The sequence below is a fragment of the Rhagoletis zephyria genome, unplaced genomic scaffold (assembly GCF_001687245.7).
Source record: "Rhagoletis zephyria isolate East Lansing unplaced genomic scaffold, Rhagoletis_zephyria_1.1 Rzeph_scaffold_00722, whole genome shotgun sequence".
NCBI classification, from domain to species: domain Eukaryota; kingdom Metazoa; phylum Arthropoda; class Insecta; order Diptera; family Tephritidae; genus Rhagoletis; species Rhagoletis zephyria.
The window spans coordinates 16,221-37,804 of NW_016157806.1; the positions used below are offsets into that span (position 1 = coordinate 16,221).

Consider the following 21,584-nt stretch of genomic DNA (forward strand, 5'->3'; position numbering starts at 1 on the left):
AATCACTGGTTGACGTTTTTACAGGAAAAATGGTTTCTTGTTCCCGTACTTTTTGTGGTTACTCACTTTTTACTCTCACTTCAGAGAGTAATTTTGCTGTTTGACAGTTTTACAGGATTTGTCACGAAAAGTATTGGAACAGAGCTAGTATTGAATACCTACAGCTCAAACTGCGCAAACTTTGATTTTGCTTATATTTGGTTATACAAAATTGTGGCATCACCCATCATTTGACATTTGAGGAATATTTACAATCAGCAAGTCTCCACTTTCCGTCAGTGTTGTGTTGTTGCATTTTTCATACAGTTTAGTTCAATCCAGCGGTTGGGAGAAGACTTTTTACTTCGGTAAGTTTTGGTTACGTTGTCAATACAATTAAAAATTTGAACAAAATCGCCAATTGTACTTAATAATATTTAGAACAATACGGGTAATTTTTTTATGCTTACCCCTAAAACAAAAATAAGCAGTGACCTCTGAACTATTCGTAGGTTCTTTTTTCGGCATCGGGGGAAAAATATTTCGGGCGTTGAAAAGCAAAATAAATATGGCTATGATGATTGGAAAGCAACTCAACCGCTTGTCTGGACCATGCAAGATCGCTCCAGCGATGGTTAATCACTACTTCACCAGCACCAAAGAAATCACACATCCATTACAAAGGAAGCCAAATATTGTAAGTGAGGAGGAAGCAGTGGCCTGTATAAAATCGGGTAAGTCTCGTGCATATGAATTAAATATATTTATGTACATATCTGCAAATTCGGCAAATACGCATGTAGTATTTGGAACTTAAGTAGTTCGGGGTTTCGGGTGCCTACTGGAGCGACCGGTACTCTGGCCGATGACTGGATATTATGTAACTCAAACAATTGCTGACCCTTCTCGTGCAGGCATCAAAACTAGGACAGCAAAATGCTGTGAAAGCAAATATTTGTGTGCACATATACATATGTATGCTTTTACATACGTATATAGTATAGAGGAAAGGTCATCTTTTAAATAATGCACATTAAGTGGAAACGTAATTGAAAACAAAAAGAAAAAACGCCCGGTGAAATTACAATTTTTTAGAGCGCTGTATCTACATTTATAGATACATATCTATGTATGTATGTAACTATTTTGTGTAAGTTCATACCAACGAATACTAAAATTAGAAGCTCAGAAGAAGTAAGGCCAATTATCATACATATATTCCAGACGTATGCATTCATATACACATTCCTAAATAATGTCAGTTATCAGTGTCCATAACAACTCGCCTTTGGACTCCTTAGATTTCACAACTATATACATAGTACATGAAATCGTAATGCTACATGAAATCGTATGATTTAGTTTCTTTCCTCGAAAGCGTGTTTCAGCAATATGTCAAATAAGTCAAATTCTACAATTAAATTTGAATTAGAATCTAAGAGCTACTGACTATTGATGAAAATATGTTTTCTTTAATAGTTTCATTAATCCATTGTTTATAAATAATGTTCTCACAGCTTGACTACAGGCTAAATAATGCCAGTTATCAATGCCCATAACAATGCGCCCTTTGGACTCCTTAGATTTCACAGCTATGTGCCACATAAAGTCGTATGATCTAATTTTTTCCTCGAAAGCGTGTTTCAGCAATATGTCAAATAAGTCACATTCTACAATTAAATTTTAATTAAAATCTAAGCAACTGGCTATTGATGAAAATATGTTTGCTTTAATAGTTTCATTAATCCATTGTTTATTAATAATGTTATCAGTGCCTGACTACAAGCTAGATGGCACAATATGTATTCATTCACTCTTCGAATACATAATTCGGTACATAAATGTGTTTGTAGGGACAGTGACGAACAAAAGTATTGGCACAGTTAATTTTTCGCCATATATGCAAAGTTTTTTATTTTAATTTATTTTCGATAATTTTTTACAAAAATATAGTTCTTTTTACACCAGAAAACGTAATAATAAAATCTCTAAACTTTGTGCAAAACTCAGGAAAATTCTTTAAATTTGCACACTGATTTGCAACTTTTTATTCCGATTTTTAAAAAAAATTCAAAGTATGCAGTTTTATAGCCCATTCAAATTTAGTATAACAAAGTGTAAGTTTAAAGTTACTAGAAAATCGCGTTGATTTTTGGCAATTTTTTTAGTGGAAGGTGTTGCTCATTTTCTCCATACAAAAAATAATTGTCGAATTACTTTGTATGGAAGAACTTGCGTGAAAAAACATTACCAAAAATCAATGCGATTTTCTAGCGACTTCAAACTTTCACTTTCACTAAATTTGAATGGGCTATAAAACTGCATACTTAGAATGTTTCTAAAAAATCTGAATAAAAAGTTGCAAATTAGTGTGCAAATTTAATGAATTTTCCTGAGTTTTGCACAAAGTTTAGAGATTTTATTATTATGATTTCTGGTGTAAAATGAACAATATTTTTATAAAAAATGATCGAAAATAAATTAGAATAAAGAACTTTGCATATATTGCGAAAAATTCACTGTGCCAATACTTCTGTTCGGCACTGTATATGTAAAATGTTGTGTTTTGTTGTTTGACGATTGCTTTTTATTTGTCCGTGATAATTATGTTGCGATTTCATTATAATGCATACAATGTAGGGTAGAGGAAAGATGCGACTAATCGCTTACAACGATAAGGATAGTTTTGTAACTAGAACAAAAATAGTCAAGCTGCAAGCATTGTAATGCTAGGTAGGTGATTTGTAATTAAAATGGTTCAAGTGTAATGCTGGTAGGTTATATGTATCAGATCTTTGTTTTTGTTTTGTAATATAAAAGGGTGGTTTTACCTGTTTCTCAAAACACCGCACTACTGACAGCAACTGGATGCCTTCTGATGTCGCCTGAGCACCAGCTACACGACGAAGCGAAATTGCTACCGATCAAGGAGCATAATACAGTGCTCTGCAAGCAGTTCCTTATTGGGTGCTGCTTGCAGAAGAGCCCTCGCCCAGGCACGTCAGGAGGCATCGTTACGAACTGACGGACAGGCCCAGAAATGCATTCACAGGGTCCCGTCAGTCTCGAGTTATGTAGACTCCAGACCTGTAAATGCCGTTCTAGGCGCACAACAACCGGACATTGACGAGACGGAGCTTCATCTGCCTCTGGCTCTGGCTCAGCAGGTTAAACTCATACCTGAGCAGACTAAACGCCGATGTATCAAATGAGTGTCCGGCATGCGGAGAGACACCTCATGACTCGAAACATCTCTTTGTATGCCCGGAAAACCCAACAACCCTAACGCCTTTGTCCCCGTGGACCGACCCTATTGAGGCTGCACGCTTCGTTAGGGCTGCCGTTAGTGGAACTTGCCCACAGCGACTGAGATATTAACCGATATGGGCGGGGTTGTTGTAGCCGCTACAACAATAACCTGTTTCTCATGTGAAGAGCCACAAAAAGCATTTTTCACTTTTCGGAAACCCGTTTCAGAAATAAAAGATGCAAGGATTGGCGGGAACTGAAAGAGCGCAAATCGATTTCGAAGATATATTTCAACTTGATCGTGCTGCACTAGCAATTTTTATTTTTGTTGCAAGTGCTTTCAAACGATTCGAGTGGTGCTGGTTGACCCCGTACGACATTTTCAGTTTTTGTTTGCCACATCAAATCGCTACCACCGACCATTTTTAGGAAAAATAAATTGCAGATGGAACGGGTCCAAGCCCTGGTCAAGTAACATCGCAAAAAATATAGAAAAGGTTTTTTCTTAACAGCGGTCGTCCCTCGGCAGGCAATGGCAAACTTCCGAGTGTATTTCTGGCAGGAAAAACAGCTTCTCATAAAAATACAATCGCCGTTCGGAGTCGGCGTAAAACTGTAGGTCCCTCCCCTTTGTGTGACAACAACAAGGCGCACACCACAAATCGGAGGAGAAGCTCGGCCAAACACTAACATATGTGTAAGCGCCAATCTATTATTATTATTACTCTCTCTATATATAAAACAAAAGTTTGCCTAAAGCAATTTGCTAAGCAAACGTAAGTAAATGAATATTTGCTAAGTTATTTTAAACTTAAAAATCAACCAAATAAATTTCATTAGGTCCACTCAGTATTAAAAAATTGTTACGAATTCTTACTACTACTTGCAAGTTTTTACTAGAAATGCACTCAATAACCCAAAATATTTGCAAGATAGAGCGAATTCGAGAGCGTAACAACCCGAGAGAGCTGCAAATTCTTGCAAGTAAAAATTTTACTAGCATGAATTTGCACGAGTCAAAAAGTAAGGTTATGTTTCAAAATCAAATGTAAACAAACTGTTTAGGAGGATGATTTGATGAAACATAATTAGTGAAATGAAAATATGGATGAAAAACTTAAATCTATTTTATATTTTTTTTTTATTTTTATGACTATGGGAACTATTCCCAATTAAAAATAAAATTGCGCGCCAAAACTTAACCGTCGGTAAGTGTCAAAATGGCTTAAGTTGCAAATTTTTACTAGTTTTGTATTCAATAACTTTTCTGAACATTTTTTCTTGCTCTCAACTTTACTCTCTATTTTTCTTTTACATTTTCGCTGCAAGTGCTTACTGGAAAAGTTATTGAATGGACCTATGATTTTTATCAGCTGTTTTTCTTGCTAGCAAATAGGTGCGTTCGACAAGTCAAAAATTTTTAATAGTTTTCCAAATTTTTACTGGATGGCGTTCGATAACGACAAAAAATTATCCAACACACAAAAATTGAGAGAGCAAGCGTTCATTATGATGCAAGAGAAGCGTTCATTTTGTACTGGCAAACACAACACAAAAACATATGATCACAAAACATATGGTTGCAATTTTTGTAAACAAACAAAATTGCATTTTCCGAGTTTTGGTATTTATATGCTTTTTGGCTGCCTGCTATGTGAATTTATGATAGCGCCAACTAGTTTTTACTTCTAAAAATGTTCCTGGCGAACATTGAACGTTCACTTTCCTTTTTTCTTCTAAGGAGGCAACATGAATTTCAGTTTGTTTACAAATAAAACATAAACAAAGTCAGCTGGTGTGTCTTCTTCTTCCGGTTTTTGCAAGTAATGGCTAATTTCCTGTTCGTTTACTTTTTTGCTTTTTCATCTCTTTGGGAGAGAATTTTCGCTTACTCTCTTGATTTTGATTGTTGGCTGGTGTTGGCTAATTTTGTTATCGAACGCAACTAATGGCTGCTGGCAAAAATTTTTCCAGCAAGAATTGCAACTTCCGCTCAAAATCTTTTGTCACTTTGCGCTCTCAATTCCGATGACGATACGCGGTTTTGCACTTTAAACGACGATATGTTTTATTACGTGTACCTACATATTTTATTTTCCCATCTGGACTTCGCTTCTTCTTAAACACCTTTAAATACACACATACGTCAATACACCTATTTCAATGCGTATTTTAATTATAAAATGTATTTTATTTTAATTTATAATTACTCATAGTACTTATTTATTAAAAAATCAAACTTGCCAGTCATCGACGTTGTTGGCTTTTTTTATTTCGTTTATTTCAAAGATTAGAAAAATCATAAGACATAATAGGATGGCATACACGGTGCGTCTGACTCGCGAGTCATTTGTGTACGTGTTGACTCGCCTTCGACTTCCAGCAGTCATTTCGGTGTAACTAACACATATTTTTTTCACAAATACATCCAAACCGACTCACGAGTCAGACGCATTGTGTATGCCGCCTATGAAGACGTATTCTATTCCAAAACAAACGCACTTGCATAACCGATTGAGTGCATTCATACATATATTGTACCTACATTTGTATATTTATTGAACGGTATCAGTATCGGGTTTTTCGGTATTTATTTTTAATGCGAAGTAAATAATTACACATGTAAGTCCATATGTAAGTTTGTATGTACTTATAACATATATATTGAAATATTTGTAGCTTACGTTAGTATATTCGTGATAACAATTATGTATGATTGTGTGTTCATATTAGGGATGTTAATTTTTCGGCTTTTTCCGATGCCGGGATTTCCGGGATGGCATTGTCACAATCCCGGGATCCCGGTATAAGTCCCGGTATTTAGATATTACTTTTCAACAACTTGAATCGAAAAAACTCTTCTATATTGTTTGATAAGCGTTATGTCTGCCTTATCCTGAGTTTCACCTGAAAAAAAAATTCACCCGAAAAGTTGTCATCCGCCCATAGTAAAACCATGGAAACCAAGAGTGAAAAGTGAACCGGTTCGGGGAAAATTAAACTCATGATAAGGCTGAATAAATAAATGGGTTTTAAACCTACTTTTTATTTAAGTGTTAAAATTGTTAAAAAAAATTCAATGCAATGTAACAAATGCAATAGGAAATTTCTTTAGAATTTAAAGAAATTTAAACTTTTTGGATCCACAAGGACGAATATGTAATTTTTAAGCTGACAAAGTTAGAAGAACGAAATTCGAAGATGTTGTTGAGTTTTTATATAAGCCCCTCACATATAATTGCGGAATTTCAAGGATAAAATTTTAAAATTACATTTTCAATATTTACCAGCCCTTCTGCACAAGAAACTTGAATCTATTTAAATTCTACAGGATTTCCTCAATTTAAACTTTTTGGATCCACAAGGACGAATATGTAATTTTTAAGCTAACAAAGTTAGAAGAACGAAATTCGAAGATGTTATTGAGTTCTTATATAAGCCCCTAACATATAATTGCGGAATTTCAAGGATAAAATTTTAAAATTACATTTTCAATATTTACCAGCCCTTCTGCACAAGAAACTTGAATCTATTTAAATTCTACAGGATTTCCTCATTAATTATAAACCCATACTTCTTCTCTAAGCACATTTCTATGAATTTTTTAAATCATTTTTGAATTACTAACGTCAGAGCGAAAAACTAAAAACGCAATTTTACTATATTTGGCCCAGGGTTTCGCGAAAATATTGATATTTGTGTTTAAAATTTACTATCTATCGTGCGGTGTTATATGTATAATGAGCTAGACATTTATAAAAAAAATATTAATTATTAAATAAAAAAAGAAATATAGCCAATACTGGTCAAGAAAAGGAGTTTATATTATTGCCATCAGTGCAAATTACAGATTCCGAAAATCCCGGGATTACTTGGTAAGAATCCCGGGATTTTCGAGACTTTAAAAAGTCCTGGATCGCGGGATTAACATTCCTAGTTCATATGTACATACATACATTAGGGCGGGCCAATTTTTATGGGAGATTTTTGCGACTATGCGTATAGCACAGAAAGATTCTATGTGTAATTCTAAGCCAATTTGCCAAGGAAACTGTGGGTCTAAAATCAATTTGGAGTATGCCAAATTGCGAAAATAGGTTTCTTAACATTTTACTATAGTGTCGTGAAGAAGTGCGAAAAAAATTGACTCGCCCTAACATACATATGTACATGCATATGATTAGCTGCATGAATGGGCACACTTTTACTTTTGAGCTTTTATAGGCAGCATCCACGTTGCGTCTGACTCGCGAATCATTTATGTACGTGTTGACTCGCCTTCGACTACATACAATTGAATCATTCAGAGTCATTCCAGGAGTCATGTCGGTGTAACTAACACACATTTATTTTCACAAATATATCCAAACCGACTCGCGAGTCAGACGCATTGTGTATACCGCGTATTATTCTTTCTGACTTCAACTTCAAAAAAAGATAGAAGTTTTTAAATCTTTCGGAATATACATAAAATTTTCACCTGCGTTTAACTTATTAGAAACGAAATTCAAAATGATATTGTTTGCAAATTACGTTTATTTTTTTATTTTTAATAAATCTCATTTCAAATATAATTCCATCTGTAACAGAAACCACAATAATAAAAGTTTCAAAGCTTGCAAAAGTTGCAAAAAAAACTTAATCAAACTTCAAAAAATTTTCATGTAAATTTCCAAATTTGTAATCAGAATATTTAGAAAACTTTCGGGTATGCAATTCTGTAGCCCATTCTATTGTAGTCCTAAAAACTGCAAGTCTCAAGTCGTTAAAAATTACCGTTGATTTTTTAGAATTTTTTTTTTGAAGGGTGTTGCGGATTTTTCTTTTTATATAAAAAAAAATATGTGTTATATGGAAGAAAATGCGCAACACCCTCCATGGTTTACAGTTTACTCTTATTTGTAAAACAACAGGGTTTTAACAAGACTTCGTCGAATCGACGATGATTAGTACTAACGTGTGTAACGTATGTAGGGTTATACTTTTAGAAAATTATTTATTTATCGCTTCTTTTTTAATTTAATGTTTATATTTTTTTTTAATTGATTTACTTTTAATTTTTCGATTTTCTTTTAAAAATAAAAGTCATTTTTTTAGTTAATTTTCTTTTTATACCCGAGCGCATGTATTATAACTTTGTTCGCATAACAGATGTTTGTAACAGCCAAAACGAATCGAGATAGATATAGACAAATGTTTACATAAATAATAATATTAATAATAATAATAATGATAGATTGGCGCCTACACATATGTTAGGGTTTGGCCGAGCTTCTCCTCCGACTTGTAGCGTGCGCCTTGATGTTGACACACAAACCGGAGGGACCTACAGTTTTACGCCGCCTCCAAACGCGGAGTGTAATACACTCGGAGGTTTGCCATTGCTTGCCGAGGGACGACCGCTGTTAAGAAAAAAAGAATTAAAAGAGAAATCGTCTGTCCGTGTATACGATAACCGAGAAAAAATTGAGATATGTCAACAAAATTTGCTAAGTAGGTTTCCCTTTATCCAAGGTAGGTTGGGATTGTAAATGGGCAAAATCGGACAATAACCACGCTCACCTCCTATATAACGGTATTTTCGAAATATGCAAAAACTACGAAATCTGCAAATACTGGATCCAAATTGTTGGAAGTTGGTATGCGAAGTAGAATTTTGGCATAAAGTAAGACAATTATGTAATTTTTAGAAAATGGGCGTGGCCCGTTTACTTATGATAAAATGTATCTCTGTAGTCCTTTTACCAATCCCCACATAACTCGGTGCGAACATTTCTTAGGGCTTGACCAGAGATCGAAAATAACCGTCACCAAGTGTCCCGTATGGTGTTTACCACTGACACTAACACTCGTCTCTCAAGCAAAGAGTGTTTCTCACCGTGGCAAATCACTCTGTGCAATCTTTTTGTGTTTTTCGTTGTGGGTTATTTATCAACCTGAATTTCCCTTGGGCAAAAACACTTTGGCAGGGACTTTTATTTTTATAAGTGTCTTAATTTGTGGGTTATTGTAGGACTGAAAAATATAAGTGGGCGTAAAAAGTGGAAGCAAAGCGCTAGGCATTTCTTTACACGACATATATGTACGTACACATACATGTGCGAACATTTATGGCAAGGAAGAGAGCGTGCACATTCATAAATAATCTTGTAGTTTCCAATTTAGTCCCGAGAATCCCGAAATAGCCCAAAAACTCCGAAGTAGTCCCGAAGATTCCGGAAATCTGAAGAAGTCTCGAAAATTCCGAATTAGTGCCGTGGATCTCGAAAGTCTCAAAGTAGTCTCGAAAATCCCGAATTAGTCCCGAGAATCCTGAAATAGCCCAAAAATCCCGAAGTAGTCCCGAAGATTCCGAAAATCCTGAAGAAGTCTCGAAAATTCTGAACTAGTGCCGCGGATCCCGAAAATCTCAAAGTAGTCTCGAAAATCCCGAACTGGTCCCGATAATCCCGAAATAGCCCAAAAATCCCGAAGTAGTCCCGAAGATTCCGAAAATCCTGAAGAAGTCTCGAAAATCCCAAAATAGTCCAAAAATCCCTAAATAGACTAAAAATCTTGAAGTAGTCCCGAAGATTCCGAAAATCCCGAAGAAGTCTCGAAAATCTCGAATTAGTCCCAAGGATCCCGAAGATTTTCGTTGAACTCGAAGTTGGAAGATACTTAAATATCTTATTTGCGTCGCATAACAAAAGTATTATTTAATTGAAAAATTACAAATCAAATTGATTTGCTCTACAAATCAAATCAAAAATTTGTATTTCTTATTTGGTTGAAAAATCAAATCACAAATAAATTTTATTTTTTATTTGGCCAACAAACTAAATCATAATAATAATTTCTTAATTGATAGCGGATTTTAAATCAATAACATGACCGTGACGTTGATGTTGCTTATATCTCTCTATCTCTCTATCAACAGCAAATTTGATATGTTTCTACGCACTTCTAACACTTATTTTTCTTCTTCCAGCGATAAGTGTCCGTGTCCAACAGCAACGGAAATTATATGCAAAATAACCCTTTCCCACTGAGGGAGCACACATCTACAAAAAATAAACCACCTGTTCTGTTTTGTGGGTTATTTTTTCCCTTAAATAGCGACAGTTATTTTGGGACACTTTCAAAGTGTTGACGGTTATTTTCGAGATTACAAATTTTTTGTTAATATAATTTTGAAATTTATGCTTGCATGTGTCTGTATGTATGTACGTAAGTATATATGTATGGATATGTACATATATGAATGACACAAATTATGCGGTTATTGAATAGCCTCTAAATTTGCTGACGTATAATGACTTATTCTAAAATGAATTGTTATGGCGTGATGGATTTATTCGCGTCCGAGCTATTTAATACTATAAAAATTTATTTTATTATTGATGATTAAAAGCCATTTTTAGACCGCAACTTGCTCGCGTGTGTACGCATTTCAATGCATTGCAAAATGTCAGCAGTTTTTAGAAACGGGTTTTTATGGCCCATTCCAGATTAACGGGTGTGTCATTTCGACTCGTGTTTTATTTAAAACGGCAATTATAAAAAGATGCACTTGGAAAATTATTTAAACTAGTATAGGTCTATCGATTTCTTCACAGCTATCGACTGGTTGTGGGACTTTCTATAAAAATTAAGGAAAAATGTGCTTCCCTAAAAACTTATAGTCAACTCAAAATTTAAATATTGCATATTTTATAAATGAAGGGGCCCACAGTTCTACGCCGCCCCCTAGCGGCTAATAGATTGTATGAAAAGCCTTTTCATGGCAGAAATACAGTGGCACTCACGTAAATAGCACACATTTATTTTTCACAATATTTACAATGTTTCACCTGACACATTTTTTCGTAAATTTTTTTATAAAAATATAGTCGATTTTATAACATGAACCATAAAAGACAAAGTTTAAAACTTTTTGCAAAATTCAGGAAAATTTAACAAACTAAAAAAATGCCATCAACATTTTTTTTATTTTTGATGATGTGCACGTTTGAAAATCCTGAAAAATCCAGTTTAGTTTTTGAGATTTTTTTGTCAAGGGTGTTGGGATATATACAAATATTATCATTAATAAAAAAGGCGTCCGTTCCCTACAAGAAATCTTACTGGCAAATGACCGGTCACCTGACGGTCAGTGCTGACGCAATAATGCTGCGATTTCCTCATCAGAAATTTGGGGGTAATATGAAAAACCTGACCGGTTTCAAAAATCGCTTGTCTCAAATTAGGCAGAAAGTCAACTTTTGCAGGCGCTTATTGCCTGTCAAAAAATCGCCTCATGTAAAGAAAGCTTTAGTAAGAGATTTTTTAATGTGTGTGTTTCAGACCGAAGTCACACCGCAATCATCGGTTTCTGAAATTGCTGAGGTAAACTTCTACTCTCTTTCCCTTCCGGTTTTAGACTGTCTGAAAAGACTAGTGTGTGGAGCTTAATAAGAACATTTCGATTGATTTACACAAATTATATATTCCATATCTCACAAGCTGTATCAACATTTTGGCGACGTAAAGAGACTAAACGAACGCGAGAGCCTGGCTGACATGCATAGAGGGTGCGGACGAGAAAATGTTTCAGAAAATTAGTCAAAAAAGTTCCCAGTGAGTGGTGACAAGTGGTTGCAGCCCGTAGACAGGGGTGGAGTCAATGGAATGATTCGCCTTGTCTAAAACTTTGTTTGGCCTCGAAAAGTTCTTCCAGTTTGAACAGAGCTTGACGTATTAGAGAAGGTGAATCCCAAAATCAGGCATGGAAGATTCCTGTTATATTTTCGTACTGTTAAACAAATATGATGTGATGTGAAATGTGTAACAAAATGTACATACTAATTTTTTAGGTACATTCGTCAGCTTTTAGGTACAATTTTATACAATGTGAAAGTTTGATTCTCCAGCCCTGATTCAGAGAGGCGTTGTGTTGTCTATGCATGTGTTTTCAGAACTGTCAGATAAGATAAGAACCTACAAGTCCTCGTTAAGCCTTTTGGCTAAGTAGTCAGCACCTGTACCTGGTACATAAAACAGTGGTCAGGAAACTGAAAAGATGTTTCTAGTTACAACTTTATAGGGAAGACTCCCCGGACCTTGCCATCGAGTGTGGAGCCATCAGTATACAATACCGATAGAATACAACATTGCGCTGATTGATGTAAAATTCGGGAGAGTAACATGAATACGACGTCATCGCAGATTTGCCGGTGGAGAGAGCTGGAGATATCTGTCTGTATGTAGTGTGTTTTGTACATGTACATACAGGGTACAATAATTACAGGTATTGTCTTCCCAGAGAGCGCATATTCCGATCTGCCTCATTTAAAAAATATCATTGTTGCTCACATTAAAATGTTTACTGCTAGGAAAAGAGATATTTCCATACCACATATACCATATATGTACACGTATTTTTTTTACCTTCTTGCAGAGAACATGCTTAATTTGCAAAAGCCAAAGAAAAAAACAAGTTTTGTAAATAAATTCAAAATGTGTATGGCTGCCTTCATTTCAAACGTTCTTCCTTTTGTTTTAAAAAATTATAAAAATTTAATTGAGCGAATAGAAAAGGCAAAGCCAAATAAAAGTAAAAGAATCAACATTGAACTGTGTCAAAATGAAAATAAGGGAGCACAAATTTCGATGTGAAGCAGTTTAGCTCATTTCCCGTGAAATCTTGCTTTTGCGAAGTCCATTTAGCGGCAGGAAATGATAAATTGCGGGAAGTGGGAAATCCAGTTTTTTGAAATTTTTTTTTTACGGAGCTTTAGCTATTTCCCTTGTGCAATATAGTGCATATGCACATACATATGTATTTAAAATTACCAAATAATTTCGCTACGATCAAAAAAGATAATGGGCCCTATTATGGTTGTCGACGTCGACGTTGATGTAATTTATTCGTCAAAAACTAGCCCTCATCAGTCCAATTGCGGTTTTACGTACATTGCACGAGAAGATAGATTATGTTATGTTATGTTATTTTAATTTCAGTGATGATATAGTATCATAGAATTAATTTTGTAAAATGGAATAATATAAGTAATGCAATGCAATTTTGAGCAGAAGTTCAAACTTATACGGATGCAGGTAGCAACAAATTATTTTCCGATCTGCCGGAATTCGCATTCCATTTACTTTCACTACATTGATCTAATGCAGACCTGTAGCTCGTTTCTGTAACTCTTCTCTACCGATTATTCCTCTACTAGTAGAGAATATACGTCATTCTCTACTACTCATTAGCAGTAGAGAACAGGGCGGCGAATTCATATCTCTATTCGCCTTGGTAGAGAATTGTTACAGAAACGAGCTACTGGAACGTTATTCAGTCAGCTAAACTTGGTGAAAACAAATCTACGCAATAGCATACAGTTATATATTGTTATATTAACTTGTATTCTTATTTTTAAATACTCAATTAAAATTAAATATTCGATTACACAGGTTTACAAAAAAAGTTTCTGCGTATTAAACCAAACCTCTGTATCCCTATGGCATTCGACGCGCTGAATGCGAATTCGGGGTCGGTTAGCCCCCAACATTTCAGGTTCGACGTCATTTGAAGGTCATGTAGGGAAAAATGAATTGAATAAACCTGAAAATGCATATATATGGGGTTTAAGACTCGCTGAACCCGAATCCTAGGTCCGTTAACCTCCAAACTATCAGGTTCGAGATCATTTGAGGGTCAAATAGGACAAAAAATTTATTCAATAAAAATAAAAATTTTGTTTTTGTTGTCGCTAAATTCGAATATGGGGGACCTTTCTTAAAGGTCCTCTAGATGTCATGCCATGGTCAAATTCAGAAGAATTGTATTGAATTTTCTGGTGTATTCAATGAATTTTGCTCTACTTGACCTTCGTCGAACCTGACGTGATGGAGGCTAACAAACCTCGGATTCGCATTCAGCGCGTCGAATAACATAGGGATCTAGAGGTTTGGTTCAATATATGTGTAGAAACTTTTTTTTGGTAAAGCTGTGTTATTAGTTCTAATTTCCAGTAGTGGTTTAAATAATTGCTTTTGTTTTGTGGAATTAAGTTTTTTTCTAGCGGGTTTTTAGGAAAATCTGGATTTTTTACTCGAAAATAGTTGGCAGCACTGTTCACGATGCAGCGAAAAAAGGCGGCTCCTTCCGATTTAGATTTGACAGCATCGACCCCTTCGTTGACGTCACATTATTATTTTTTCCCCACTAGTGATGAATATTACAATTTCATACAGTACCTATTTGCCTAAAAGTTGATACACGTACCTAAACAGTAAACATGTATTTTTATGTGCATATACATATTTTTGATAGTTGGTGGACTACCTCTTCCTTCTGTGCCGTAACAATTTTTGGACTTACATGAAACTATATTTTAGCTTGTACCAAACGTACGTTCAAATTTAAGAAGCTGAAGAGTAGGTACAATTCAACCTAGTTTAACATCACTATTTCGCACCAGTTGTTCGCTTCTTCCTCTTCTTCAAAATTATTCTTTACACTCTCATCCTCCGTCGTCACCCAGTTGCTCTTAGCTCGATAGGCGCAATCTTATATTCTATCAGTCTAGGATCAGAATACATTTTTACAGCCCTGTGTATGTGACAACGCCTGGTGCTCCAGTTGTGTCGAGTTGGTATTATAATTTTGTAGTTTTTAGTAAAAATAGTTGCTGATAAATATACAGTAATCAATGCTTGCAGGTTTCTGCATGGGCGTTATTGTCCCTAAGATTTTCGAGTGGCCGGACGTACATGAGTCCAAGGCCCTGCCTCTCTGGATTTGAAGGCTGGAATCACGGCTATCTCTTGAGCAAGTACGTCAAGCGAAAGAAAATTTAGGATCCCATTCAAAGCTTCAGCGTCTGAAGAGCATACATCGCCGTGTAGATCCAGTGAATATGCCTAGATGGGAAACCCAAACGCCATTGTGTCGTCTTCCTGAACAGCTTACTGCTGAGAATTACTTGGCTGGAAGTACATTTAAAATCGATTGCAACTAAAAATACCCAGTAGGCCGCCAAGTTGTGCAAATTATTAAAACTATCCACCTGCCTTTTAATCTGCGGAGCATAAAAAATTTAATGACTATTCACCATGACAAACGCACAGCGATGGCGCCTTCGCATGAATTACTTTGTGTAGTACAAAAAGCAATAGTATTCGATCATGCGTCCATGCTAACACACATGCTTTTTTCATGTGATCGTTCATCTGATCTGATACAACTTAAGATGCTGAGTATGTAGCTGCTCAATACCTAACTTTGTTATCTACTCGCTTCGTATCAATTGATTACTTCGGCTTCTCCTACTTTCCACTTACTTTAGTCAGTTGCAAATTCATTGCTACTCGAAATGCACGTGACTAGGCAATATATTTTTGGAGTACCTGCGGTGAACCTAACAAACGCATATATGCTGGCATGAATAACATTAGGAACACCTAGCAAATGGGCCTAGTGAGGAGTTATGAATAAACCCTGCAAACCAAAGTTCCCGAAATTTTAACGAAATCTTTAGGAGTATCTGATTTCTGTAACGATTTTTTTCCGAATCTTCAAAGAAAATTATATGAAGTGGTTGACACGAACTCGTAAAGAAATTTCTGTACGAAAAATAAAGAAAATTTTGAAAAAAGTCTGCAAGAAATTCTTCACATAGCAGCATTATTTTCATTTCTTTACCGATTTTCTTCCGAAATTTCGGAAAAGAATGGAAGTGTGCGTAATTTATTTCATTTTAGAAAATTCGGCAAAAAATCGGATGGGATCTTTCCGAATTCTTTAAAATTTCTTTACGATTCAGAATACTCTGATAAAATGGGTTGCAGGGAAACTATTTTGTAGATGTACATATGTATTTAGGACGTGTCAATGACTTAAAAAATTATCAACAATTAAGCTTCCAAACTAAGGGGGTTAATTGCAAACAATTTTTTCCCCCGGCCGAGTCATTGTATTAACAGGTGGGCTTATAAAAAATATACGCAATAGCTTAGCTAATTTGAACAAAAAAAAAACAAAAAATGTAATTAAGCGCGTCGTGCGCGTCCTATTTATTTCTCATTGATAAATACATACATATATTGAAGCACTTACATACAAGTACATGTTTTCTGAATTTGTACTCTCTGGCGCAGCGATTGTTAAGCAAAGCGGAAAAGCTTACACTTGTGGACTTTGAAATTGCAGCCTTAAGGTCTATCAAAGTAGTATGCTAATATGTAAGCATGCATATGTGCATACTAGGGATGTTAATTTTTCGCTTTTTACGTTCGCTTGATTTTCGGGATGTCGTTAAATCCTGGGATTTAGATATTCATTACTTTTCAACAACTTAAATCGAAAAAATTGCTTCTATCTCTCCTACCATAAAATAAACAATAAATAAATGGGTTTTGAAACCTACTTTTTTATTTGTTTTTATTTTTTCTCTCTTACGTAAGGATTTATTTTAAAGGACTTTTTAGTTTCAAGAATGTGATTAATTCCAAAAATTATTTAAAAAATTCAATGCAATGCTGAATAAAAATATGGGTACCAAATGAAAAGGGAAATTGCTTTAGAATTTAAAAAAATAAGTTTTTTTTTTGGATTTCAGGCTGATAAAGTTAAAAGGAAATTCGAGAACGTTATCCTTAACATATGATTATTCAAAAACAAATGTGGTGAAGTTTCAAGGATAAAATTTTAAAAGGACATTTGCAATACTTACCAGACCTTATGCACCAAAAAATTTAATCTGCTTAAATTCTACAGAATTTGCTCTTTAGTTTGATACCCATACTTTTTCTCTATGCACATTTCACTGAATTTTTTAATTAATTTTTGAATGACTGACGTCAGAGTGAAAAACTGGAAGCGCAGTTTTACTAGATTTAGCCCATGGTTTCGCGAATATATTGATGTTTGAGTGTAAAATTTATGTATGTATTTGAATTTAAATTTTCACATTAATTTCCAGCTGACCCAACAAAGTCTTACATTTATATTGCATGAATAAAACATAATCCCATACCAAAGCTGATAATGCAACAAACAAAATATATTTTCATTTTCACTTTTGTTTCAACATAGATTGATTAAGGGAAAAATTCTGATAAAAATAAAATATTTCCCACAAACAGGGTTGAAATTTTGAAATTCCTGTCCGTATTTTGTTTGTAAGTCAAATTTTAATGGCATTGTGCTACTATGATGGCACGGCCGAGTAATCATAGTCAACTTATGTACAGTAGTCGAAAAAATTATAGCCACACCAAATTTTGACAAGTTTTAAAATATTATTTTTGTTCTTATTTAATTTTGGTTAGTTTTTTATAGTTCATTCTTTACCAACATCCGTATAAATACAAGTTTAAAGGCAGTGTCACACGATTGGGAATTTGCAGAAATTTGGTGCAAATCATGTCCCAATTGTGTGAATACCCAAATATTTTCCTTTATCCCAATCACGAAAAATAATTTGTTGCAAATTTTCAATACAAGATTGGTGTATTGTACCAAGCTTTGGACTACAAAAAAAAATTTGACAAATTGTCCCAATTTTTTTTATTTTGTACCAATAGCCCAATTTAAAATGCACAAATCTGTACAAATTTACCAATCGAGTGACACTGCCTTGAATATTTATAATTCAACGAATTTTCGTAAAAATTCGAGATTTTGAGTATGCAGTTTTGTAGCCCATTGAATTCTACACCTTTTCCAATAGTATTTCAGAAAAACACAAATGTATTTCCGAAAACTGCAAATGCTTTTCAGAAAAACTCAATTAATTTTCAGAAAAGGCCAAATGTATTTCAGAAAAACTCAAATTATATTCAGAAAAACTCAAATAAAATTCAGAAAAGGCCAAATGAATTTAAAAAAACCCCAAATGTATTTCAGAAAACCCCAAATATATTTCAGAAACACTCAAATGAAATTCAGAAAAGTCCTAATGTATTTCAGAAAAACTCAAATTATATTCAGAAAAACTCAAATAAAATTCAGAAAAGGCCAAATGAATTTAAAAAAACCCCAAATGTATTTCAGAAAACCCCAAATATATTTCAGAAACACTCAAATGAAATTCAGAAAAGTCCTAATGTATTTCAGAAAAACTCAATTGAAATTCCGAAAAACGCAAACGAAATTCAGAAAAGCGCAAATGTAATTCAGAAATCATTTCCAGAACACTTTTATCTATGGACTTTTTATCATCACTCTTAGAAAACATAATGGCTTATAAATTCATATCCCGATTAACCCCTCACCCACTTTTTGTAATGGAGTAAAACAGGATAACACTTGTAAAAAAGCATATTTATTTAAACGAAATGTTTTAAATTCCCACAGACATATCCCGCAAGGCCAAAGCATCAAAAAAAAACCGATGAGTGCTGGATAGCAAGAGCGCAATCCGCAGTAGTAACGCTTTCTTTCGCTTGGCGAATCATTTATTCCAAGTATTGCAGTCTCCTTTCTACTACTCCCGGTCCGTCGGTAGAAGGAATGCCCATATGAGTTTTGACATAACTTTTAATTTTTGCCCAAATATTCTCAATCGGATTGAGCATGGGCGAGTATGGACCCAAGCGCAAAAGGGTGGGCGAACCGCTACTGCCAACTACTTGCTCAAGCCTAGTATGACAGGGTGCATTGTCGCACACCAATACCAGATCTGACAATATGTTGCCCATGCTCGTCCACTTGTCTAAGAGCTCTTTCACCCACTCACCCGTGCTCTCCTTCTTGAGCGACCCGCGTCGTGTCTCCATGCACAACACACCTGATGTGCTTATGGCCCCAATCAAATGGACGTTGGGTCCCCTTGATGGTGGCAGCGTCAAAACTGCTCGCGTACCAGACCGGGAGCGACCCTTTGTTCGGCGACAAAACAAATTAAAATTTGTTTCGTCCATGTATACAATTTGCTTTCCTTGCTGAATGTACTCCGTCAACGCCGTTACGAATTCTGCTCTTTTTTGCTTATTTTCCGGAGAGTTCATTGTCACAGGTATTTTATGAACGCTTTTGAGGGTATACACTTTTCCATCTAAATAGTTCGCAACAGTTGATGTGCAAATATTCTTTCGCCCAGGAACAACAAATTATTTTCCGATCTGCCGGAATTCGCATTCCATTTACTTTCACTACCTTGATCTAATGCAGACCTGGAACTTTATTCAGTCAGCTAAACTTGGTGAAAACAAATCTACGCAATAGCATACAGTTATATATTGTTATAGTTCAAAAGGTGTTCCTTCAATATGCTTTACGCTCCTTACGTTTCTCTCACCCGATTCCTTCCTATAGTGATCGCTCATTGCTGATTAGTTTAAATTCATTGGAAAATAGGAGGTCTGTCCTTTCCCTAACTTTTGTGTTCGGCATCATTCAAGGACTGTCCTTACCTCTTAGAACGTATTCATTTTAATGTTCCGCAAAGATCACTTCGGTTCTGCTATACGTTTTATTGTAGTAATTGTAAAACGAATTACGCTCGGAATGCGCCCCTCTGCCGAGCTGCTAATGAGTTCAATATAATCTCTAACTCTATCGATATCGATTTTTCGCTACCAAAGTCATTATTTGTGAACATTCAAAGTTTCAGCGTCTGAAGAGCATACATCGCCGTGTAGACCCAGTGAATATGCCTAGATGGGAAACCCAAACGCCATTGTGTCGTCTTCCTGAACAGCTTACTGCTGAGAATTACTTGGCTGGAAGTAAATTTAAAATCGATTGCAATTAAAAATACCCAGTAGGCCGCTAAGTTGTGCAAATTATTAAAACTATCCACCTGCCTTTTTATCTGCGGAGCATAAAAACTTTAATGACTATTCACCATGACTAACGCACAGCGATGGCCGCCTTCGCATAAATGACTTTGTGTAGTACAAAAAGCAATAGTATTCGATCATGCGTCCATGCTAACACACATGCTTTTTTCATGTGATCGTTCATCTGATCTGATACAACTTAAGATGCTGAGTATGTAGCTGCTCAATACCTAACTTTGTTATCTACTCGCTTCGTATCAATTGATTACTTCGGCTTCTCCTACTTTCCACTTACTTTAGTCAGTTGCAAATTCATTGCTACTCGAAATGCACGTGACTAGGCAATATATTTTTGTAGTACCTGCGGTGAACCTAACAAAAGCATATATGCTGGCATGAATAACATTAGGAACACCTATCAAATGGGCCTAGTGAGGAGTTATGAATAAAACTATTTTTTAGATGTACATATGTATTTAGGACGTGTCAATGACTTAAAAAATTATCAACAATTAAGCTTCCAAACTAAGGAGGTTAATTGCATACAATATTTTTCCCCGGCCGAGTCATTGTATTAACAGGTGGGCTTATAAAAAATATACATATCTCATTGATAAATACATACATATATTGAAGCACTTACATACAAGTACATGTTTTCTGAATTTGTACTCTCTGGCGCAGCGATTGTTAAGCAAAGGGGAAAAGCTTACACTTGTGGACTTTGAAATTGCAGCCTTAAGGTCTATCAAAGTAGTATGCTAATATGTAAGCATGCATATGTGCATACTAGGGATGTTAATTTTTCGCTTTTTAGGTTCGCTTGATTTTCGGGATGTCGTTAAATCCTGGGATTTAGATATTCATTACTTTTCAACAACTTAAATCGAAAAAATTGCTTCTATCTCTCCTATCATAAAATAAACAATTAATAAATGGGTTTTGAAACCTATTTTTTATTTAAAGTGGAGTTTTTATTTTTTCTCTCTGACACAAGGATTTATTTTAAAGGACTTTTTAGTTTCAAGGATGTGATTAATTCCAAAAATTCAATGCAATGCAGAATAAAAATATGGGTACCAAATAAAAAGAGAAATTTCTGTAGAATTTAAAAAATTAAGTTTTTTTTTGGGATTTCAAGCTGATAAAGTCAAAAGGAAATTCGAGAATGTTATCGAGTTTATATAAATCCTTAACATATGATTTTTTCAAAAACAAATACGGTGAAATTTCAAGGATAAAATTTTAAAAGGACATTTGCAATACTTACCAGTCCTTATGCACCAAAAAATTTAATCTGCTTAAATTCTACAGAATTTCCTCTTTAGTTTGATACCCATACTTCTTCTCTAAGCACATTTCACTGAATTTGTATACCTGAGCGCACTTGTGCACAAGGGTATATTAATTTTATTCACATAACGGTTGTTTCTAACAGCCAAAACGAATCGAGATAGATATAGACAAATGTATACATATATGCTCAGAATGAATAGAGAAATCGATTAAGCCATGTCTGTCTGTCCGTCCGTCTGTCCGTCCGTCCGTGTACACGATAACTCGAGCAAAAATTGAGATATCTCAATGAAATTTGGTATGTAGGTTTC

General features: G+C 35.0%; 1 protein-coding gene across 2 annotated transcripts in view; it reads left to right on the forward strand.

Annotated features, from left to right (window-relative positions):
* The first annotated feature begins 276 nt into the window (after positions 1–276).
* The window catches only part of LOC108361245 (4-hydroxybutyrate coenzyme A transferase), a 36,533-nt gene continuing 15,225 nt past the window's right edge, over positions 277–21,584 (forward strand). The window contains exons 1-2 of one of the 2 annotated variants that reach the window (XM_017613819.1): positions 277–347; positions 492–713. In XM_017613819.1, coding sequence (XP_017469308.1) covers positions 548–713 — 166 coding nt within the window. In that variant the 5' untranslated portion in view covers positions 277–347; positions 492–547. Of the gene's footprint in view, positions 431–491; positions 714–21,584 lie in introns of both variants that reach the window. The other variant, XM_017613820.1, reaches the window with a different exon arrangement.